Below are 25,435 nucleotides of genomic sequence, written 5' to 3'. Positions count from 1 at the left end.
GCGCTACACACAGAGTGCAGAGCTCAGCCTTCTTCCACAGCTGCTTACCTCTGCATCCCCCATCCACATCTCACTTTCACCCCTCTTCTTCTCTAGTACCTCTCCGCACACTGTGGTTGGCCCCCACCTCTCTCACTTGCAGGGAGAACATTCAGTCGGAGTGTCAGCATCCCCACTGCACCCTGGGCACCTGCATCTCCCTTGTCCCCATCCTGCAGTCAGTGGGAGCCGCTCAGGAGATCAGATCTTTGGAAGCCATTGGGAGACAAGCTGTCACTTGTAAACACAGAAGCCAGACCCCTGTGTTTACAAGTGATGGTGGTGAGCAGAGATCAGGGGGCCTCCAAGAGTTCCACCAAGTTCCAACTGAAAAAAAGCCCTGCCTATAGTATACAAAAAAAAAAAATCCTGTGTGCCCCTAAAGTGTTTGGGTTTGGCTTGAAGAAAAAGTGGCAACCCTACTGCTACGGCTGCCATTATGAGAAGCATCAGTGCTTTGCTGACTGCACCCCGACATCGCTATGAAAAGGACTACGCAACGTAATTGTAACTAAGAGCATGGCTGGCAGACATAACCTCGCTAATGGAGTTTAAGTGGGCCATAGGTACTAGATGGCATTCAGACATGCAGGCGCATTGTCAAAAACTGCTGCATTAAGGCGGGCGGTGGAAAAGGAGTAGATAACCCAGACATTGATAATTGACTAAAGTAATTCAACACTGTTAATTGCTATTCATGCATAAAAGCACCACTCTTCTCCATAGAGACCAACATATAGCCTCCTTTCCAGTCTCCCATAGTGCAACCTCAACATGAAGGAGAACACAATGGTTATTATGAGCAACAAAACAGTTAGAAGGTCCATTGTGGTAGGCGCTTTGGTGGTTTAGTCCTCTCCAGCAATACGGACCAGTATCCAGAGCCCTTTGCCCCCATGTTCCACACTCACCATCAGAATTGGTCCCAGGTAACCCTCCTTGTTGCTGTAGGACTCCAGCTGCGATGGAGTTGGGCCAGAACCTCTGCGTTGGCCGGTGCTGAGATTTTATCTTCTTCGCTTTTGGTGCTGGATCTGGATTACTGGCATCTAACATTGGCTGGAGGATACGCCGCCGTGCATTGATGAACCTAGAACACAGCAAGGGGGACAACAGTCACGTCTACTCTGAAGGATGAAAGGATTTTGAAGCAACAGCTGTAAGGTAAGACCACCTAACGCAACCAGTAGAGTTCAGCATGTACGTGCATTCTTCCTTGGTGCACAGTCTGCGTGTAGCACCTGTATTTGATGGCAAGGTGAAAAAATGGCGTGGTAAAGCCTGCAAGAGCTCTGAAGGTTGCAGAGGCCACCAAAAAAGGTAAATGTACTGCAAAACCAATTCAGCCACAAGATAAATACAAAAAATAGCCATGCAAAGCCCACTTGACTGCTTTAAGACCGCCCGTCGCACATTTACTGCGGCAGGCAGGCTCTCCTGCGCGAACCGATGTGGCCCTACAGTCGATGGCGTGCCTAGTGCTGGAAGGGGCACGCGTGCCCCCCGGCGGGATGCTCCTGCCCCCACTAGGCAACGGGGATGCCAATGGATGGGGTCACCCGCCTGCCGCTCAGCTGGGCAAAACGACATAGTACTACGTCAGTCACGCGCATGGTGTTGGGGGTGGTGCTGGGGGGGGGGGGGGCGAGCAGAGATGCCACAAGGGTGGTGCCCGTGATTTCTGCCGGGCACCCGCGATCGCTCCCCGCTGAGAGAGAAGGATGGTTAGCTGTTGTAAACACATCTGACCGTTCTTCTCCCTGGAATGATCACAGAGCGCCTGTGATCCTTCAATATAGGATCACAGATCCCTATGGTCATTTCATAAGTCCAACCCCCCCACAGTTAGAAAACACCCCCCTAGGCTCACATTTAACCCTTTGATCGCCCTTGGTGTAAACCCCTTCCCTGCCAGTGTCATTGATACAGTGACAGTGCATATTTTTAGCCCTGATTACTGTAGTAATGTCGCTGGTTCCCCTCTAAAGTGTAAAAAATGTCAGTTAGGGGTCCGATCTGTCCGCCGCAATGTCGCAGTCCCGCAAAAAATCGCAGATCGCCGCCATTACTAGTAAAAAAAGAAATAAATAAATAAATAAAAATGACATAAATCTTTCCCGTAGTTTGTAGACACGATAACTTTTGCACCAACCAATCAAAATACGCTTATTGCGATTTTTTTTTTTTCTACCAAAAATATGTAGCAGGATACAAATTGGCCTAAAATGATGAAAAATTTTAATTATAAACTAGGGACACATTTAACCCTTTGATCTCCCCTGTTTTTAACCCCTTCCCTGCCAGTGTCATGATTACAGTAACAGTGCATATTTTTTAAAATAAAAATGACATAAATCTTTCCCCTAGTTTAGACGCGATAACTTTTGCACCAACCAATCAAAATACGCTTATTGCGATTTTTTTTTTTTTTTTTACCAAAAATATGTAGCAGGATACAAATTGGCCTAAAATGATGGAAAATTTTCATTTTAAAATTTTTATTTTTTGGGAATGTTATATAGCAGAGTAAAAAAAATATTGTTTTTTTTTTAAAAATTGTCACTCTTTTTTTGTTTATAGCGCAAAAATGTAAAAACCGCAGAGGTGATCAACGACCACCAAAAGAAAGCTCTGTTTGTGGGGGAAAAAAAGGACATCAATTGTATTTGGGCACAGCGTCACACTTACGGGCTATTGTTAAAGTAACGCAGTGCCGAATCGCAACAAAAATTTACCTGGTCACTAAGGGGTAAAACCTTTCTGGAGATGAAGTGGTTAAATACCACCAAAATAAAGTTCTATCTGTCTCAAAAATGTGATATGGAACTCTTTTGGGTACAGCGTTGCTTGATGGATTAATTGTCAGCCAAACTATCACTGTGACGAAAACTAATAAACAGGCCAGGAAATTAAGAGATTTGAGTGGTTAACCACATTCTTGCTTTTTTTTTTTTTTTTTTTTTATGTGAAACACCAAAATGCTGAATATAAGGAGTAAAATATTCCAGTTGTAGCAAAAACCACACGCATTACACAGGAGGACACAGCAAAATATCAGCTGTTCATTGCTGTCAGATCCACTAGAGGGCGCAGGAGTCCTAGAAATAACAGTTCAGGGCAGGTACCATAGGCTGCAACTTTTATTGAACAAAGTTACTTTTTCTCATCTCTTGTGATCAGAAATATACAAACTCTTTATTCTACTTTGTATATTTTTGCTAGATTAGACACACAGTTGCACTGTCACTGTATGCTGGTGCAGCCATTGTTCATATAAAGGATGATTTTTGCAAAACAATGAGTGTGAAATGACTGCACTGTTTTATAAATGGTATCTATGATAATTGTGCAGTAGTGGGGACTATTATCAGTAGACCCCCTTAACCACTTAACCTCCAGAAGATTTACCCCCCTTTACGACCAGGTCACTTTTTTGCGATACGGCACTACGTTACTTTTGGTGATCGACCGATATCGTTTTTTTTTTTTTTTACCGCCGATAACCCTGTGATCGCCCCTGTTTTTAACCCCTTCCCTGCCAGTGTCATTATTACAGTAACAGTACATATTTTGTATTACCGATTGCCGCCTGACACCCGTTCCCCACTGAGAGAGAAGGACGGTGGGCTGTTGTAAACACAGCCAATCGTCGTCCTCCCTGGGATGATCACAGAGCCCATGTGATCCTGCTATATAGGATCACATGTCATCTCAGAAGCCACAACAAGTAAAAAAATAAAATAAAATAAAAATGACAAAAAATCTTTCCCCTAGTTTGTAGACGCAAAAACTTTTGTGCAAACCAATCAAAATACGCATATTGGGATTTTTCTTTTACCAAAAATATGTAGCAGAATACAAATTGGCCTAAAATGATGAAAAAGCCCCACCCCCATACAGTTAGAATCACCCCCTAGGTACACATTTAACCCTTTGATCGCCTCTGTTTTTAACCACTTCCCTGCCAGTGTCATTATTACAGTAACAGTGGCATATTTTTAGCACAGATTAGTACTGTAGTAATGTCACTGGTCCCCCCTAAAGTGTCAAAAATGTCAGTTAGGGGGTCCGATCTGTCCGCCGCAATGTCGCAGTCCCGCTAAAAATCGCTGATCTCCGCCATTACAAGTAAATAAATATATAATAATGACAAAAAATCTTTCCCCTAGTTTGTAGATGCAAAAACTTTTGCGCAGACCAATCAAAATACGCTTATTTGGATTTTTATTTTACCAAAATTATGTAGCAGAATACAAATTGGCCTAAAATGATGAAAAGTTTAGATTTTTTTAATTTTTTTTATTGGGAATGTTATATAGCAGAATGTAAAAAATATATATATATATTTTTTCAGAATTGTCGCTCTTTTTTTGTTTATAGCACATAAAATAAAAAAATTCAGAGCTGATCAAATACCACCATAAGAAATCTTTTTGTGGGAAAAAAAAAGGACATCAATTTTATTTGGGTACAGCGTCGCACGTCCGCCCAATTGTCCATTAAAGTAACGAAGTGCTGAACCGCAAAATATGGCCTGGTCATTATGGGGGCAAATCCTTCCAGTCCAGAAGTGGTTAAACCCAAGAGCAAACATCTATTATATTGCAGCTTCCTAGTTCTCAGATGTGATGGCTGTATTCGTTTTCTTTTTTTTTTAGGCTTTCTTTCTTTGATTTGCATCTGGTGATCCAGCCAGCAAGTCTGTTTTTTTTTTTTAAAAAAAAGCACAAGCTCCCCAGCAGAATGTATCCGTTATATGGAGCGGTCTGCTGTGCCTTCTGTGCCACATTTAATCTAATATATAAAGTGCAAGTGTCTCTGCGTCCAGTCCCTGTGTCTGTGGGATTGCGCTACTGCGCATGTGCCCCACGGACAGCCGTTGGGACTTGGAGCACAGAGACTACGGGTTCTGCGAGCCGTGACTGCGCTGCCGGCCCGCGCTTTACCCCGCTTTCTCACCGGAGCACGCACCCTGCTCGCCTCGTGCGCGTAGATGGCTCAACTGCAGCAAGAGGTTTGAGGGGAAGCGCCCACCCGGCACGAGGGAGACGTCAAACGCCGGGAGCGGAGAGTGCTGGGAGATGTAGTCTGGGCGAGGAGAAGGAGGGGGCCTTACCTGCGATACAAGGGGGGGGTCGGAGAGCGCTGATCGGTTCGAGGATTGGCGCTCCTGGTGGACACAAGTGGTACTACACAGCACTGGTAGAGCCTACTGATGCCGATCACATTACTGTACACTTATACTGTATAATTCTACTAATCTACGCTTATATAATTCTACTGCTACTAATATTAATCATCATCATTAGCAATAAAATCATAATAATTAACAACATCATCTATACATATAAAGTACAAGTGTCTCTGCGTCCAGTCCCTGTGTCCGTGGGATTGCGCTACTGCGCATGTGCCCCACGGACCGCCGTTGGGACTTGGAGCGCAGAGACTTCAGGCGGCCAGGCACAACTGATGAAGCAGCGGGTGTGCACGGGCACGCGGCGGGTGCGCGCTTGCGTGGACTTACTGCTAAGCGGCAGCGGCCTTTACAAGTGGCGGCGGTAGAGCGATGTCACGCGAGAGCCGCTCGGTCAGCTCTGCGCGTGTCCCCGATGCTGCTAGGGCAACAGGGACGCTATACGCAGAGCTGGCTACATCATGCAGCTCTTGCGTTGTTAGAAAAAAAAACGGGATAATCGAGAGCCGCTCAGTCAGCTCTCTGCATGTCCCCAACTGCATGGTTGTCCACTTTTTTTTGTACTGGAACAAGTCTGTTTTTACAAAGGTTTGACCACATATGTTCTAGCAATGGTGAAATGGTTCTAGCTCCCGTTAATTTAACGGGCTTAATGTCTAGTGATTTATAAGCTGCAATATATGATATTTTTGGTTTTGAGTTTAATACTACTTTATGCAGTGGATGTGTATGGATTCGTTTTGGAGAATAAGGATATCCTTTAGTTGTCTTTGCCCCATTTCCATGTTCCCCTTGCAGTGCGGGTAAATGGAACAAAAATGGGACCTGTTTTTCTAAGAGTTCATAGTTCTCTAATAAAGAAGAGACCCCAACATTGGCCCATGTCATGTGACCACTGCTTTCTGGGACATTGCGGAGCATTCATTGGTAGATTTTATATATAGACTAGGGATAGACCGATATGTTTTTTCCAGGGCCGATACCGATAGTTTGGTCAGAAAGTATCGGTATCGGCCAATATGGGCCGATATTTTGTACATTTAAAGTTTTGAAAAATAAAGACAATTTTTGACACAAATCTGGTACCGGACATGTTAATTTTTGTTTAATGCTTAATGGCTGGCTTGCTGGCACCCTGTGGTGGGTGGCTGGCACCCTGTGGTGGCTGTCTGGCACCCTGTGGTGGGTGGCTGGCTGGCACAGGGGATGTGGGTGGCTGGCTGGTACAGTGCCTGTGGCTGGCTGGCCATCTGGCACCCTGTCTGTGGGTGGCTGGCTGGCTGGCACCCTGTGGTGGGTGGCTGGCTGGCTGGCACCCTGTGGTAGGTGGGCGGCTGGCACAGGGGCTGTGGGTGGCTGGCTGGTACAGTGCCTGTGGCTGGCTGGTACAGGGCCTGTGGGTGGCTGGCTGTCTTGCACCCTGTCTGTGGGTGGCTGGCTGTCTGGCACCCTGTGGTGGGGTGGCTGGCTGGCTGGCACCCGGTGGTGGGTGGGTGGCTGGCACAGGGGCTGTGGGTGGCTGGTACAGTGCCTGTGGCTGGCAGGTACATGGCCAGTGGGTGGCTGGCTGGCTCGCTGGTACAGTGCCTGTGGCTGGCTTGCTGGTATAGGGCCTGTGGCTGGCAGGTACAGGGCCTGTGGGTGGCTGGCTGTCTGGCACCCTGTCTGTGGGTGGCTGGCTGTCTGGCACCCTGTGGTGGGTGGGTGGCTGGCACAGGGGCTGTGGGTGGGTGGCTGGCTGGTACAGGGCCTGTGGGTGGCTGGCTGGTACAGTGCCTGTGGCTGGCAGGTACAGGGCCTGTGGGTGGCTGGCTCGCTGGTACAGTGCCTGTGGCTGGCTGGTACAGGGCCTGTGGATGTGGGTAGGTGGCTGGCACCGGGCTGCTGTGGGTGGGTGTATGGCTGTGATACACTCCCGCGAGACTAATCCTGACTCCAGATGAGGCTGTCCAAGGCGAGGGAGGCGGCCTAAGAAGGCAGAATGACGTCACAAAAATATCGGCAATATCGGCCAGTTCCGGGGCTGATACCGATATATCGGGGAAAGTGCATATCAGCCCCCGATATATCAGCCTTGCCGATAATCAGTCTATCCCTAATATAGACCCCTGGGATCATGTATGGTCCATGAAGCCTTCAATGATGGAGGTGCAGTCATTACCCCGGGGCACTCACCAGTTGTTGACTTGCAATAAAGTGAGGTTTGTCTGTGCAGCGATCTGTCGCTTCTCATCCTCTGTTGGGTATGGGTGCTGGAAAAGAGCAAAAAATGACAAGAATAAATCTGAGCATCTGCACAAAAAAAAATCAAAGGAAAACAGAGACATACACTATACTACCAAAAGTATTGGGACACCTGAATTTACACACACATGAACTTTACCCACTTGCCGACCGTCCCACGCAGATTTACTGTGGCAGGGCGGCTCGTCTGCGCATCATCATGTAGATCTATGCGATTATGTGCATACGGTTTTGGCGGCGATTGTGTGTGATACTGTGATTAGTCACAGCGGGAGGCAGACCGCGGGAGAAGCGGGCTCGATCGCCGCCGGCCTCCTGCGATCTTTGGCAAAACTGACAGGCAGGGCCGGTGCAAGGATTTTTGTCACCCTAGGCAAAATAAAAATTGCCTCCCCCTGGAAAACATATTGGTTTTCCTGGCACTGCAAGACCCTGTAGTGCCCCTCTCCCTCCCACCCCCCATCCCAAGTTGCTGATGGGGTTAAAACTTACCTCGGCGCTGGGTCAGCTCCACCTACTCTCCTTTGCCGCTTTCCCCTAAGGGAGACCTAACGCACATGCGCGGCGACAGCCGCTCCGCGCGCGCATTAGACCTCCCCATAGGAAAGCATTATTTAATGCTTTCCTATGGGGAGGTCTGATGTGCGTGCGCGGCACGGCTGTCACCATGCATGTGCATTATTCAATGCTTTCCTATGGGGATTTTGGTGACGCTGGAGCCCTAATATAGCGTGGCTTGCTGTAGCGCACAGGCGGCGCACAGCATGAGGAGTGCTGCACCGGCATTACTGATTCTGGGTACAGGATGCCGGCACCCCCTGCTAAGTTGTGCCCTCGGCGGCTGCTTAGGTCACCTTACAAGTAGCGCCGGCCCTGCTGACAGGAGAGCCATCTGGTATGTAAACAATGTAAGATGGCTCTCCTGTCAGAGAGGCAGGGAAAGATCGTGTGATTCAGCTAAGCCAATTTCTCTCTCTGCCTCTGTCCAACCCATCCCCCCACACAGTTAGAAAGCACATCTAGGGAACACATTTAACCCCTTGATCACCCCCAGTGTTAACCCCTTCCCTGCCAGTGTCATTTATACAGGAACAGTGCATATTATTTAGCACTGATCACTGTATTAATGTCACTGGTCCCCAAAAAGAGACCAGATATAGTGACTGCAGGCTCCTGGGGAGACCAGATATAGTGACTGCAGGCTCCTGGGGAGAGCAGATATAGTGACTGCAGGCTCCTGGGGAGACCAGATATAGTGACTGCAGGCTCCTGGGGAGAGCAGATATAGAGACTGCAGGCTCCTGGGGAGACCAGATATAGTGACTGCAGGCTCCTGGGGAGACCAGATATAGTGACTGCAGGCTCCTGGGGGAGAGCAGATATAGTGACTGCAGGCTCCTGGGGGAGAGCAGATATAGTGAATGTCAGCTCCTGGGTTTAGTAACACTTTAATCTGACCTGGTATCCACCTTCTACAGCCCCTGTACAGCAGAGCTCAGACTGGGAGACTGATAGAGAGATTAACTCATCAGTCTTCTGCTTCTCCATCTCTGTTCAGTCACAGGGTGGGGGAAGGACAAGACCTACTTAAAGAGTTCCGGCCGATGAAAAAAAAATGATAAGTCAGCAGCTACAAATCCTGTACTAATCCTGTAGCTGCTGACTTTTAATATATGGACACTTCCCTGTCCAGGGGGCCCGCGATGTCGGCACCCCAGCTGATTTTTGGATCGGCTGTCAGGTGCTGCTGCCGCCATTCTTTCTAAGGGAAACTGGCAATGAAGCCTTTCGGCTTCAAAGCCGGTTCCCTACTGCGCATGCGCGCTGAGCATTCTCAAAGGCTCGGTGGCGGGGGAAGGAGAAGGAGGACTGAACCTCCGGTGGACGGCGCCACGGGACACTGTCACCCAGAAATAGGGAAGGACAGGTACCCGTTCCCCCCTCCCCCCTGAAAGGTGCTAAATGTGGCACTGGAGGAGGGCGGGAGGAAGCAAATGAGTGGAAGTTCCAATTTTGGGTTGAACCCTGCTTTAACCACTTGCCGACTGCCTAACGACGATTTACGTTGGCAGTCTGCCCCTCACAGGCAAAGTGACGTAGATCTACGTCGCTAGCCTGTGAGGGTCTAGGGAGCGAGCGCGCGCCGCCGGAGGCGCGCTCCCGCGTGGTCAGGGCCCCCCGCGCGTGTGACAGGCAGACCCGATGTCCGCCGGTCACTCTTCGATCGCCGCTGCAGAGGGAGAAAGTCAGGCGGCTAGTGTAAACAAGCCGCCTGTCATTCTCCCCTGTGTAGAAACTGTGATCACATGGTTCTACTATGTAGGACCGTTGATCACTGTTTCTACAGACAGCCAATCACAGTGAGAATCACGCCCCTAGGGACACACACAGCCCCTCCCTCTCAAATAAAGTTAACCCCTTCACTACCAGTGTCATTTTGCAGTAACAGTGCATATGTATAGCACTGATTACTGTAGTAATGTCACTGGTAACCCCAAAAGTGTCAAAAATGTCAGTCAAGGGTCCGATCTGTCCGCCGCAATGTCGCAGTACCGCAAAAAAAATCGCAGATCGCCGCCATTACGCGAAAATCTTTCCCTTTGTTAGTAAACGCGATAACTTTTGCGCAAAGCAATCAAAATACGCTTTTTGCGATTTTTTTTACCAAACATATGTAGCAGAAAACAAATTGGCTGAAAATGTTAAAAAATTTTGATTTTTACATTTTTTTTGGGGGGGGAATTTCATATAAAAAAATGTAAAAGATATAGCTATTTTTGCAAAGTTTACGCTCTTTTTTTGTTTATAACGCATGATCAAAAAATCGCACAGGTGATCAAATACCACCAAAAGAAAGCTCTGTTTGTGGGAAAAAAAAGGACGTCAAATTCGTTTAGGTACAGCATCGCACGACCGCGCAATTGTCAGTTATAGTCACGCAGTGCCGAATCGCAAAATACCCCCTTATCAGGAAGGGGGTAAAATCTTCCGGGGCTTAAGTGGTTAAAGCGGCTCCTTACCTTTTCAGCACTCCCCCCCATCCCAAAATAGCGCTGTATTTTTTTTACTTTTTTTTATGTGTTTGGGCCGCCCCCCTGTGCACATCATTCGCTTAGGCCTGTGCGCCCTTTGCCCCCTGGGATGTGCACGTCACATATCCCAGGAGGCATTGTCCCTCCATCCAGTAAAGGAGGAGTAGGGGCGGGTCAAGCCACGCATCATCGGTAGGCTGGCCAGCTGAACCCAGAAAAACCTGAACATGGCGGCGCAGGACGGAGCAGAGGCAAAACAGAAGAGGATCTCAGCGGGAGAACACTGGATCAGCTGGGTGGGTGAGTATTTCATATGGGCTGAAGACAACCTATAGTAAGCAGGGGTTAAAAAAAAAAATAGGGGGGGGGGGAGGCTGAGGATCCACTTTAACCACACCTCCCTTCACACATCTTTTGAGATGGGAATGAGGGACACCTATTAGCAAAAGTATGTACGCATAGGACACACCCCCTGACACACCCCCTTAACCACTTTAACCCTGCCCACCGTACATTTACTGCCGCTGCTGGGCAAAGCGACGTAGCCCTAAGTCGCTCGCTCAGGAGACTGCAGGGGGCGAGCGCGTGCCGCCTGCCCCACTCGTTCCCTGGGGAGTCAGCACGTGTGACTCGCAATCTCCCGCAGCAGAGGGAGAAAGGCAGACGGCTGATGTAAACACAGTCATCTGTCATTCTCCCTTAGATGATCACAGAGGCTATGCGATCTGGCTATATAGGATTGTATGTCTCTGTAGTTACTTCACTAACCACGCCCCCTGACAGTTAGAATTACGCCCCTAGGGACACATTTAACCCCTTGATCATCAGTACAGTTAACCCCTTCCCTGCCAGTGTCATTAGTACAGTGACAGTGCATATTTTTAGCACTGATTACTGTAGTGATGTCACTGGTACTCCCAAAAGTGTCTAAAATGTCAGTCAGGGGTCCGATCTGTCCGCCGCAATGTCACAGTCCTGCAAAAAAAAAAAATCGCAGATCGCGGCCATTACTAGTAAAAAAAAAAAAAAACAATAAAAATGACATAAATCTTTCCCGTAGTTAGTAAACGCAATAACTTTTGCGCAAACCAATCAAAATAAGCTTATTGCAATTTTTTTTTACCAAAAGTATGTAGCAGAAAACAATTTGGCCTAAAATGTTAAAAAATTTTGATTTTTACATTTTCTTTTTGAGAATTTCATATAAAAAATGTGAAAAATATTGTTATTTTTTCAAAATTGTTGCTCTTTTTTTGTTTATAGCGCAAAAAGTAAAAATCGCACAGGTGATCAAATATCACCAAAAGAAAGCTCTATTTGTGGGGAAAAAGGACATCAATTTCATTTGGGTACAGCGTCGCACGACCGCGCAATTGTCCGTTAAAATCACGCAGTGCCGAATCGCAAAATAGGGCCTGGTCTTTGAGCAGCCATATCTTCCGGGGCTAAAGTGGTTAAAGGAGAATTCTACAAAAAAATATTAGTTAAGCCCACAAGTGCTTTTTTTTTACTATTCCTTTATAACCTTTGAAATATTCAAATGTAGCAATTGAATGTAGAAATTGGATGAAAGGTTTAGCACTGGGAAACACTTTTTGAAAGATAAAAAGTGCATTTTATATACAACTATATAGATCAGAGCAAAATGAGGAGGAAAGAGGGACAGAGGAACTTTGTTCCAAATCAGGGACAGTCCCTCGAAATCAGGGACAGTCCCTCGAAATCAGGGACAGTCCCCCGAAATCAGGGACAGTCCCCCGAAATCAGGGACAGTCCCCCGAAATCAGGGACAGTCCCTCAAAATCAGGGACAGTCCCTCTGAATCAGGGACAGTTGGGAGCTATGCTTTAACTGTAGTAGGGAAACATCAGGTCTCCTGCCCTGCTAGACAGGGTTTTGCTGTGTGGCAAAGCTGTGTAAATCTCAGAACTGGATGGATAGAAATACAAATTCTTTGGCAGGTAAAACAGCTCCCTTATATGTATGTTATTGGTGTATTTGGGTGCTTGCCTGAAGTTAAGCTTTAAAAAATGGCAGAAAAGAGTGCCGAATCAAAGAATAAACAGTTAAATCAACTGATGAATTGTTATTATTATTTTTTTAATAAGGGAAAGTGTTACACACCAAAGAAGTAGGGGAGTAATATATAGATGGATGTCACCTCACACATGGACCCCTAACTTATTCAATGTTGGAATATGAAAAAAGCTAATTTAAGGATGACCCCTAGATGGCGCCACAGGCAAAAGAACGCATCTCACCATTGTTGAAGTATAGCCATGCGTCCGCTATCACTTTACCAGCTTATACTATGGAAGTTATATCTCTAAAATTTCCAGAAACAATTCCAGCATTGCTACAATACTGACACATTGCATTGACTAAAGTATCTTCAATGATTATATGATTAGCAGCCTTCAATGATTATATGATCAGCAGCCTTCAATGATTATATGATCAGCAGCCTTCAATGATTATATGATCAGCAGCCTTCAATGATTATATGATCAGCAGCCTTCAATGATTATATGATCAGCAGCCTTCCATGATTATATGATCAGCAGCCTTCCATGATTACATGATCAGCAGCCTTCCATGATTATATGATCAGCAGCCTTCCATGATTATATGATCAGCAGCCTTCAATGATTATATGATCAGCAGCCTTCCATGATTACATGATCAGCAGCCTTCCATGATTATATGATCAGCAGCCTTCCATGATTATATGATCAGCAGCCTTCAATGATTATATGATTAGCAGCCTTCCATGCATTGGTGTGCGTAGCCTATTGTATTAGGGTGTGCACCCCACAACACAAAGACGCATGTGTGTATATATCAGCAGCGTAGTGGAGGGTGTCAGTAGAGCAGAGATTGGTGTCAGTAGGGCAGTGGACGGTGTCGGTAGTTTTTATTTTTATTATTTTTTTACAATTTTATTTTTTTTATTATCTTTTATTACTTTTTTTAACATTTTTTTTAGGAGCCCTGTTGGGGGGGCTTTGGTGAAATATCGATGGTCTAAACCATGGGTGTCCAACCTTTTGGCTTCTCTGGGCCACATTGAGTGTAGAGAAATTTTCTCGGGCCGCATATAAAATATATACTATAGTTAAGGTATATAAGTAATAAAATGCCGCCGCGCCCTCCTGTGCTGCCGCCCCCCCCCCCCAGCACTAATTTAACACGGATGATCCCCTCCGAGGCAGCCTCTGTGGCCGTGCCCCCGGCTTGACTTCCTTCCTCCCCAGCAAAAATAAATAAATTGTCAGGGGGCAGTGGGCCGCATTGCCTGCGGTTCCGGGCCGCATGCGGCCCCTGGGCCGCAGGTTGGACATGCCTGGTCTAAACAGAGGGAAAGGGACTGAGGAGAGAGTTTCCCCAATCCCTTTCCCTGCAGCCTCAGCTGTACTGGACAGTGAACAAATGGGAAGTGCTCTTTGCTAAGTAGCTTCCTGTTCATTCACAAACTTATGCTTCAGTTAAGAATGAATACAAGAGCAATTGGTACAGATGACTCACTGTGTTCATTCATTCATTCATTCATTCATTCATTCATCCTTCCTGAAACATCCCCCGCAGAAGCCAGCGGGAGGGGAGAGGAGGGAAACTGGCAGTAATGCAAGGGAGAGACGATGGACGCCAGGAAGCAGGGGAAATCTGCACTGCACAGGGTGATTAGGGTGTGCCCAGGAACACCCAGCACACCTTGTGTGCACACCTATGCTTCCATGATAATGTAAACAGTAGGCAGCCAACTCTGTATGACAGCCCTTAGACAGCTCATGATTCAAGGGAAGAAATGGTTGACTTTAGTTCTTGGCACTTTCACCCCCTTCCTGCCCAGGTCAATTTTCAGCTTTCAGCGCTCTCACACTTTGAATGGCAATTGTGCGGTCATGCAGCACTGTACCCATATGACACACAAATAGAGCTTTCTTTTGGTGGTATTTAGCCCCCGTTCACACTAAGGCGACCTGTGAGGTGACCTGGTCGCCTCACAGGTCGCCGTAGGTCGCCTCCCATAGGGAAGCTGCGGACCCGTTCTAATAGGAGCGACACAAGTCGTTTCCGACTTAGAAAAAGGGTCCGGAGCTTCTTTGGGGCGACCCGGAGGCGACCGCCATAGACTTCAATGTTATGAAGTCCGTGGCGGCCGCTCCGAGGTCGCGGCGCGCTGCTCGCACCGCGACCTCGGAGGTCGCGGTGCGAAGTAGCGTCGCCCCTATGTGAACGGGGGCTTAATCACCGCTGGGGTTTTTATTTTTTGTTAAAAAAAAAACAAAAAAAGTTTTTCTTTCTGTCAGTAAATTTTGTAAATAAGTAATTTTTCTCCTTCACTGATGTATGCTGATGAGACGGCACTGATGGGCACTGATAGGCTGCACTTATGAGCACTGAATAGGCGGCACTGTTGAGGAGGCACTAATATGCTGCACTGATAGGCACTGATAGGTGGCATGGATAAGCAGCACTGATGGACAGCACTGATAAGCAGGCACTGAATGACAGCATTGACTGGCAGCACAGATGGGCATTGATTGGTGTCATTGATGGGCACTGATAGGCTGCACTTATGGGCACTGAATAGGCGGCACTGTTGAGGAGGCACTAATATGCTGCACTGATAGGCACTGATAGGTGGCATGGATAAGCAGCACTGATGGGCACTGATGGACAGCACTATTAAGCAGGCACTGAAAGGCAGCATTGACTGGCAGCATAGATGGGCATTGATTGGTGTCACTGATGGGCACTGATTGTAAAGAAAAGTCCTGCGCTATGGAAATCAGTGGAATGGAAGAAAGGCTGCAGCCTCCCTAAAATATAGCCAAAGGCTATATCAAAATGGGTAGGGTAAGGAAAATGGAGCTGCCAAATTGGATTGGGTTAAAAATAATAAACGGCAGAGCAGATAAACTCTAGTAGGTGTAAGCCAAGAGCAGGGTGATAATATAAATGTATAGATAATAACAAACAATAGTGATGAAATTATGCACCACAACAGTAAATTTTAAATTAAAAAAAATGCACCTAAAAATCCATCCGATCGATCCGCCGATCCCCCGCTGAGCAGGCGGATGGCAGCTCTGTCTCCACGCTGTGTGCAGAGATGGAGCTGTCAGGTCCCCGCTGTTCTCTAAGGGGGAATTGGATGGGAATGGACCGCCTGTCCATTCTCATCCGATCCCATCCGATCCGCTAGACGGATGGAAAATAGGGTTTCCATCCATCCGGATTTGACGGATCAGATCGGAACGGATGTCAGGGGACATGTCTCCACTGACATCCGATGCCCCATAGAGATGCATGGGGCATCCGTTCAGATCCGCCTGAAAAACTGACAGGCGGATCTGAAAGGTCCGCATGTGTGGAAGGGGCCTTAGGGTGAAGGTTTGTTTTATTCTGTATCTTTTCACAGATTTCTGTTTTATCTTTGCCTTTCATATTCTTAATTTTGACCAAAAATATAAAAATGATGCACAGTGTAAATGATTGCATATGTTGACATTCAGTGAGTTAACCCCCATATCTATTGAAAGGATTGGTATATAGATTAAAGCAAACTATAACCAAGCAGTTAATACAATTCTCAATCCGCCCCCCCCCCCCAAAAAAAAAAAAAAAAAATGATTTGGGCACACAAAGCTGACTATTGGTCGGAAGTTCAGGCAAAGGACCAATGTGGAAGCACAAGATCCAGGGCCGTCTTATCGAATGGCCCCATTTTGCACCTGTCCAGCGACCCCGTCCCAGCCAAGCATTAGTCCCAATGCCCGTGTGCATCCCACCGCCAAACTTAGCAGTTGGCAAGCGCCTGTTGGCCCTGCGCTGCTGTAAGGCCACTTGGGCAGTGGAGGGGGAGCCCACAGTTGCAGGAATGCCTGTCCGCCTCCATAGGAACAGGCATACTCAGGACAGTCGAGTCTGAATGCCGTCCGTGTGCGTGGTCACCGGACCCAGCCACCCAACGTGGAAGCTGTCATTAGCCTGGCACTGCTGTACCAATAAATATCGCCTTATCGATAATTAGCATTTTTATTCTCGTGGGTGATTGTGTAGGCGGGGCCCCAGTGCACTGCATTGCCCGGGGCCCCACGCCCCCGTCCCAGCGAAGCATTAGTCCCAATGCCCGTGTGCATCCCACCGCCAAACTTAGCAGTTGGCAAGCGCCTGTCGGCCCTGCGCTGCTGTAAGGCCACTTGGGTGGTGGAGGGGGAGCCCACAGTTGCAGGAATGCCTGTCCGCCTCCATAGGAACAGGCATACTCAGGACAGTCGAGTCTGAATGCCGTCCGTGTGCGTGGTCACCGGACCCAGCCACCCAACGTGGAAGCTGTCATTAGCCTGGCACTGCTGTACCAATAAATATCGCCTTATCCATAATTTGCATTTTTATTCTTGTGGGTGATTGTTTAGGCGGGGACCCAGTGCACTGCATTTCCCGGGGCCCTTTATTGCTGTTAAGATGGCACTGACAACATCGGTTCAACATGTTGGGTATTAGATGATGGGTGATCCACTCCAGATGCCAGGCCAGAATCGGCCTATTCTACCATTATTTGTTGATCACACGGAGAAAGACAAGAGGTTGATTTTCTCATATATCGGATAATACAGACAGCACTTCCCGTCCTTCGCTATCTCTAGGCAGAGCAGATAAGAAAGTTACCTCCATGAAAGAAGTTTGACGAGACAGGAAATGCTGAAGCGCACAGAGCCACTGGGTCACCACTGGGATAATGAATATTAAAGGTTTGGTGACATTTAAGATTTCATTACTCTGACCTTCACATAAACCCGTCCTTCCACGGCCCAGCGGCTCCACTGTGTGAAATTTTACCAGAAAACTTTTACCATAAAACAAAAGTTCAGAAACACGTAGGAGTACGTCGATGAAAGCCCAACTCTGGGATTACTGCCTTCTTATCTCCTTTATTTATTCTCTGCCTATCATCATATCTATCACATATTCATGAATTAATTTAATAGCCACCATTTACACCTGAGCGTTTTTGTCCCATGATTCCCAAAGTATGATGGCGCTCAAAAAGGATCCCATTATTTCCAATGAGCATTGTGCTGCTTGTCACATGTCTGTCAGATGAGGCTCGGAAAAATACATGGGGCAGAAGCCAGTGTTTTTGGCCCTATATACTTTAACCACTTAAGCCCCGGAAGATTTTACCCCCTTCCTGACCAGGCCACATTTTGCAATTCGGCACTGTTTGATTTTAATGGACAATTGCGCGGTCGTGCGACGCTGTACCCAAATAAAATTTACGTCCTTTTTTTCCCACAAACAGAGCTTTCTTTTGGTGGTATTTGACCACCTGTGCGATTTTTTGATCATGCGCTATAAACAAAAAAAGAGCGACAATTATGCAAAAATAACAATAGTTTTCAAATTTTTTTATATGAAATTCCCCCCCAAAAAATTTAAAAATCAAAATTTTTTAACATTTTAGGCCAATTTGTTTTCTGCTACATATGTTTGGTAAAAAAAAAATTGCAAAAAGCGTATTTTGATTGGTTTGCGCAAAAGTTATTGCGTTTACTAACTAAGGGAAAGATTTTTGTCATTTTTATTGTTTTTTTTTAACGAGTAATGGCGGCGATCTGCGATTTTTTTGCGGGACTGCGACATTGCGGCGGACAGATCGGACCCCTGACTGACATTTTTGACACTTTTGGGGGTACCAGTGACATTACTACAGTAATCAGTGCTATACATATGCACTGTTACTGTAAAAATTACACTGGCAGGGAAGGGGTTAACTTTATTGGAGAAGGAGGGGTTAAGTGTGTCCCTAGGGGCGTGCTTCTAACTGTATAGGGATGTGGCTGTGTGTGTAACTACAGAGATATACGATTCTACATAGCAGGACCGTATGATCTCTGCACTTACACAGGGGAGAGTGACAGGCGGCGTTGTTTACATTAGCCGCCTGCGTTTCTCCCTCTGTAACGAACGATCGTGAGTGACCGGCGGAAATCGGGTCCACCGGTCAAACGCGCGGGGAAGTTAGGGAGCGAGCGGGGGCGTTCGCCCCCTAGAGCCTCACAGGCTAGTGATGTACCCCTACGTCACTTTGCCTGTAAGGGGCTGACTGCCGCTGTAAATAGTCGTGCGGCAGTCGGCAAGTGGTTAATAGGAGTGCCAGAAAAACGCTTGAAAAATGCATGTCTATGCACTTCCATCTAAAATATAGCAGTGTTCCCAGTGTTCCCAGCCTAATTGAGACCAGGGCCCAGTAAATCATTCCAAAACCTTCCATACCCCAACAGTAAAAAAAATTGGATTTTTGACTTATCGTAAAATCTATTTCTCTGATGTTCATTGACGGACATCGCTTCAGATCTTCATAACCGTTTGGTTATACTGCCCCCTACAGGAGTAGGACACTTGGCAGAAAAAAAGTCTTGCTATGCCCATGGGCAATCCCAGGGGGTATACTCCCTCTCTCTGCTTTTGGCACTCAGTATAGTTATAAGCAGTGTAAATTCCAGAGAGGAGTGGGTGCTGTGTCCACCAATGAACATCAGAGAAATGGATTTTACGGTAAGTGAAAAATCCCATTTTCTCTTTCGTTCATTGAGGGACACAGCTTCAGATCTTCATAACTGTTGGGATGTCCCAAAGCAGTGAAACATGAAGGGTGGGAACAGCAAAAACATTTCCAAAGCTAAATAGTAGCCAACCAGGCAACAGAAGCTCAACCAAAATATATGGAGCCCACCTGATAAAAACAATACACCCTCGAAGAGGATCAGGTCCTCTCAACAGCAGCCTGCAAAACCTTGTGGCCAAAAGAAGCATCCGTAGATGCCAACACATCCACTTTATAAAACTTTGTGAAAGTGTGCACCGATGACTAAGTGGCCGCCTTCCAAACCTGCGTCACGGATGCCTGATGACGGAAAGCCCAGGAGGCACTAAGCTCCAGAGTAGAGTGCACCTTAACAGGGAAAGGAGGAACCTGACCCTTGATGGAATAGCTCTGAATCACTGTGTCTGATCCATCTAGAAATGGTCGTAGAGGAAGCGGACAACCCTTTACGAGGCCCATCCGTGAGCAGTCTTTGCCAATCACTGGGGCTGTATCAAAGTCTGTGTACCCATTGGTCAGGTTGGGGTGTGGTATAAAAGCCAGGAGCACATGTGCTCAGGGTCTTTGTCTGGTGAGCAGAGTCCTGGAAGGAGGGTGGCGGCTGCCTCCTCTTCTGTAGCATTTGGTGTATGGTCACAGGAAGTCGGCCTGGTGAGCCAGGAGGAAGGAGCTGAACCCAGAGGTCCAGGAGAGCTGACTAGAGGGGTTAAGACACTGGAGAACCTGGAAAAACCGTATCGTGAGTACAGGGGATTGTGTCTAAGGGCCTGACCAGGAAGGCGGCCACCCCGGAGTAGAGTAGTCAGAGGATGGGTGTGAGCTGGTGGAGTGAAAGGGGGTGCTAGGCCAGTACCCTGAAGATAGTGTGCAACCAAGTCTTTTGTTCAGAGACCCAGTATCTATAATTCATCTAGTGGCAAGGAGAAATTTGCAGCCTGGCTGCATCTTCAGAGAGGAGTCCTCAGAATTGTGAATAGTTCAAGTTCTGGAGTATCCCACTCTTCCCTTCTCCTATCCCTATTTATAATAAAACAACAAAAACAACCAAAACCCCTAGACCAGGACTTCCTAAACTGTGGGTCGTGACCCACTAGTGGGTTGCGAGCTGCATTTGAGTGGGTCGTCGGCGGTAGTGCAGTCAGAGCTGCCCAGGCATCGGCAGCAGCTCACTGTATTACGAGCAGGTAGGCGTGGCCTTGAGCACCACTGATGCTCCGACCCGCCCCTTTCCGTGCGCACTGTTCTTTGCAAGAGGCGGCGCCTCTGGGTTGGAGTCGGAGTGGGGCCGTTAGCATTGCATTGGAGCTGAGTGCCGCCGGGGGAGCTGAGAGCGAGGCCCGATCCCAAGGGACAGTAGCAGGAAGTGACATTACTGCGCTTGGTGTGACTTTTGCCAGGCTTATGTACCATGGCGACCGAGGAGAGGAAGCCAGAGACTGAAGCATCCAAAACGCTGAGTGCCAGGACCAGTCACCAGTCACACTGCTTGATGGCTTATTTTAGGCCTGGTTGGCGACCCACATATGCACAGGCATAGCAGCACATTGATTCGAATGGGCTTCTATGCCTGCGTTTTCCGTTTAAAAAAGGTGCATGTAAATGAGGGCATAGCAGCCCATTCAAATCAACGAGCTGCTATGCCTGTGCAAATGTGGGTCGCCAACCCGCATACATGTGAACCAGGCCTAAAGCAGCAGTAAAGTAATTTACAAATAAAAACACCGGTCCTCCTGCAGGTTTAACCACTTCTGGACCGCAAGGATTTGCCCCCTTAATGACCAGTCCATCGGATCAGGGCTGAGCGCCAGGACCAGTCACCAGGTAGGCCAGACACTGCTTGATGGCTTATTTTAGGCCTGGTTCACATGTATGCGGGTTGGCGACCCACATTTGCACAGGCATAGCATTCCATTGATTCGAATGGGCTGCTATGCCTGCGTTTTCCGCTGAAAAAAGGTGCATGCAGCATTTAAAAAAATCCAGTGGTCTTGAAATCCATCCTGCTTTTGCAACATGAGACTTACCTGCAGTTCCTGCACACACTAACTGTTTTTAAATGCTGGGCCCACGTATATAAAAATGCAGAAAGCTTGCCAGTGCAGGAACTGCAGGTAAGTTGCATGGTGCAAAAGGCCACTGGATTTTTTTAAATGCTGCATGCACCTTTTTTCTGCGGGAAAACAAGGGCATAGCAGGACATTCAAATCAATGGGCTGCTATGCCTGTGCAAATGTGGGCCGCCATCCCGCATACGAGTGAACCAGGCCTAAAGCAGTGGTAAAGTAATTTGCAAAAACTGCGACGGGCGGTCGGGAACCAGTTAAGTCATATCGCACTAGTATAACACTGTGATGTGTAAAGGGGCATTATGATGTGAAAATGGCTGCAAGTGAGTCCCGAAAAATAACTGTATTCAGAAGTGGGTCTCGGCCCAAAAAAGTTTGGGAAGCCCTGCCCTAGACTGTTCATTGACTAAGTTCGAAAGTAAAGTGTTAAGTTTCTGCATGCAGTTGCTAACAGTAACCCAGGGGGATCCGAAAGGTGAAGAATTCAGCAGTCCTCAAGGGGGCAGTGCTACATAGCGATGTGGGTTTTTCACTAAATGCACTAAGCACCCTCAGAAAGTTTCCCTCTAATGGCACTTAGTGCACAAGCCCGGCATGCGGTCCTGTCTTACTGTGTCCTGGGCCAAACCCGGGAAAGCAGGGCGGGAACGAGGGCGAATAAATATGTAACCGGGTTTGTATCTGGCTCTGATACTAGCCAGTGCCTCACCAGCCCCTGACCTCAACTCACATCCCTGCTCTGCAGCAGCATAAGGTTGTCACTTTAAATGATATTTTCCAATAAAAGCGAGATCCTTAACTCAATTCTCACATTTCAGTCATTTTTGTTGTTCATAGAAGGGTTACAAGGTGCACACATGTGTATGGGTATTGTTGTTTAGGTGGTATCACATGAATTAATATAACTGACCCATTCCCCCAAAATTTCATCATACGTATTAGGACATCCTCAGGCCGGCCTCATAAGTTATCCTATTAATGGTCAAATGGGGTAGATAAGCAGACCTCCACCCAAAAGGGAAAGCTCTGCTTGTTTGCTTCCTCTCCCCCTCTGCTGCCACATTTGTAACATTTTTGGGGGGGTGGTACCTGCTCCCACTTCCGGGTAAGATCTCTGCAATCGTTGTGCGGCGATCCGCCCACCCCCTCCTCCTCCCCCCCACCACAGGTCACAGAAGACAGCAGGACCATTCAGAAAGCGCACCGTGGCTCGCACATGCACAGTAGGAAACAGACTATGAAGCCTCAAGGCTTCACTTCCTGTTTCCCTTAGTGAAGATGCCGGTGCCTGCACCCAGAGCCGGTGGACGGATTGGCTTGGGGTGCCGAAAAGTATTTGTAGCTGCTGATTTTGAATTTTTTTTTGCAGGCTGGAACTTCTGTTTACTTGAAGACAGTGGTGTGCTTAAGGCTTCAGCCTTGCCTTGGGAGATCTCCAGAGTGTCAGTTGGGTGGACTGGTGAAGAGTGTCGGTCAGGTGGACTGGTGAAGAGTGTCAGTCGGGTGGACTGGTGAAGAGGGTCAGTCGGGTGGACTGGTGAAGTGGGTCGGTTGGATGGACTGGTGAAGAGGGTCGGTCGGGTGGACTGGTGAAGAATGTCAGTCGCGGTGGACTGGTGAAGAGTGTCAGTCGGGTGGACTGGTAAAGAGTGTCAGTCGGGTGGACTGGTAAAGAGTGTCAGTCGGGTGGACTGGTGAAGAGGGTCAGTCGGGTGGACTGGTGAAGAGGGTCAGTCGGGTGGACTGGTGAAGAGTATCAGTCGGGTGGACTGGTGAAGAGTATCAGTCGGGTGGACTGGTGAAGAGTGTCAGTCGGGTGGACCAATGAAGTGTGTCAGTCGGGTGGACTGGTGAAGAGTGTCAGTCGGGTGGACTGGTGAAGAGTGTCAGTCGGGTGGACTGGTGAAAAGTGACAGTCGGGTACACTGGTGAAGAGTGTCAGTCGGGTGCACTGGTGAAAAGTGTCAGTCGGGTGGACTTGTGAAAAGTGTCAGTCGGGTGGACTGGTGAAAAGTGTCAGTCAGGTGGACTGGTGAAAAGTGTCAGTCAGGTGGACTGGTGAAGAGTTTCAGCCAGGTGGACTGGCAAGAAGAAGCAGGGCTGGCATTTCCTGCAGTGGTAGAGCTGGGATCAGTATCTACAAGGGAGTGGAGGTACTCCAGGATGCAGTTCACATGTGGTACTGTTCTCAAGGGACTGAAAGTTCCTAGCCTGTAAGGGGCTGCTGCTAAAAACAAGAGACTGTTAGGAGTAAGGAGTAAATCAAGTGAAGCTGTGCAGGAGGACCAAGTGGAAGCTGTTACTATGGAGGACTGGTTCTTTTTGTTACTGCCAGATTGGGCATCCCATAATTCCTATCCCCATCTATGTTATTAGCCCCTAATAAAACAACAAAACCAAAACTCAAGGACTGTTTTCTGTGTCTGGATGCAAATTGAAGATGCTATGCAGAACCCTGTCACTTGCAGCCCCTACTGCGGTAGTGCTACAAAAGCAACACTTTTTTTTGTGTTTGATTTCCTTTTTTTTTCTTTGTTTTGTTTTTTTATCCCCGCTTACCTTGTGGTGTGTTCAGCATTTCAGATACTCACCTAGCCAGAGGATCCAGCGTTGTCCAGCTGAGATCCTCTTCTCTTCTGTCAGTAATCAGTCCCACACCGCCATGTTTTGCTGTGGCGTCATTGATAGGTTGATGGCTGTTCCAGGTTCAGCAGGCGTGCCTCCCTATGATGTGCTGATAGGCCCAACCCCTTCCATTTTCCTCAGTAAAGGAGGTGGGGGGGGGGGTGAGGCCAGACCAGTTTTCAAATAAAAGTAAAGGAAAAAAAAAAGCTTGCTATTCATGTAGAGGCCTGGAAGATGGCCGCTGTGACGAAATGTGTAGGGCGGAGTGACATGTTTGTGTCATTGTGTCAACTGAAAGTGACGGTAAATGCCATATTTGTGGGCCGGAAAGCTTGTTATGATTGTGCAATCCTATTTTAACCAGTTCCCGACAGAACTACAGCCAAAAGATGGCTACAGCATGGACAACCTTCCAGAACCACGCCCCTGCATGTCATTTAGACATAGCTGATCACAGATCATGGTAAAGAGCTAATCACAGTGGCCCTTTACCACATGATCAGCTGTGTCCAATCACAGCTGATCACTGGTAAATGGACTTGCCGGTTTTCGGCATTACTTTCCTTAGGTGCTGTCACAGCGTGAGCAGAGGAGAGCCGGTAACCGTCAATTCTCACAGGGGACATTTACACTGATAATCAGTGTCCTGATCATCAGTGCAGCCCCATCAGTGCTGCTTATCAGTGGCTATCAGTGCTGCCTATTAGTGCCCATAAATGCCACCAATCAATGCTGCCTATCAGTCCCCATCAGTGTTGCCTATCAGTGCCCATCAATGTCGCCTATTAGTGCCCATAAATGCCACCTATTAGTACTGCCTATCAGTGCCCATCAGTGTTGCCTATCAGTGCCCATCAATGTTGCATATTAGTGCCCATAAATGCCACCTATCAGTGCTGCCTATCAGTGCCCATCAACGTCGCCTATTAGTGCCCATAAATGCCACCTATCAGTGTTGCCTATCAGTGCCCATCAATGCCGCATATTAGTGCCCATAAATGCCACCTATCAGTGCTGCCTGTCAGTGTCCATCAGTGCTGCACATCAGTGCCTATCAGTGTCACTCTATCAGTGCCGCCTCATCAGTGCAGCCTGTCAGTGCCCATCAGTGCTGCCTCATCAGTGCACATCAGTGAAGGAGAAAAATCACTTATTTGGGAAACTTTATAACAAACTAAGAAAACGTGTTTTTTTTTTTTTTTTCATTTTCCGTCTTTGTTTGGTTAGCAAAAAATAAAAAAAAACCCAGTGTTGAATAAATACTACCAATCTGTATCTGTCTCAAAAAATGATAAATTTCATGGGTACAGTGTTGCATGACCACGCAATAGTCATTTAAAGTGTGACAGCGCTGAAAGCTGAAAGCCTGGGCAAGAAAGGGGGTGAAAGTGCCCGGTATTAAAGCAGTTAAACATTTTGAGTGGTATTTTAGGTTTAATAAAACCTTTTTTTAAAAGAGTACACACCAAACACCAAACCGAGCATGTGCAGCTGGACTCCAAAGGCTCTGTCTTAGGCCCCTTTCACACTTGTAGGACCTGAACGTCGTGCAACTTTGGCGCGACTTTGATGCGACTTTGAGATGACTTAAAGCAATGCCTGTGTAATGTTGAGGTCTATG

The 25,435-nt window shown here is 47.4% G+C and overlaps 1 protein-coding gene across 7 annotated transcripts in view; it reads right to left on the bottom strand.

The window, feature by feature from the left end:
- Positions 1-25,435, bottom strand: part of PKNOX2 (PBX/knotted 1 homeobox 2) — a 785,503-nt gene that overhangs the window by 4,912 nt on the left and 755,156 nt on the right. For all 7 annotated transcript variants that reach the window (XM_082273326.1, XM_082273320.1, XM_082273323.1 and 4 more), the window contains 2 exons: positions 7,409-7,485; positions 951-1,129 (listed from right to left, as the gene is read on the bottom strand). In XM_082273326.1, coding sequence (XP_082129452.1) covers positions 951-1,129; positions 7,409-7,485 — 256 coding nt within the window. The remainder of the gene's footprint in view (positions 1-950; positions 1,130-7,408; positions 7,486-25,435) is intronic.

The sequence above is a fragment of the Pelophylax lessonae genome (assembly GCF_965119305.1).
Source record: "Pelophylax lessonae genome assembly, chromosome: 12".
Classification (NCBI taxonomy): Eukaryota; Metazoa; Chordata; class Amphibia; order Anura; family Ranidae; genus Pelophylax; species Pelophylax lessonae.
Note: the sequence above shows the minus strand (reverse complement) of the source record. Positions and strands in the feature narration are given on the sequence as shown.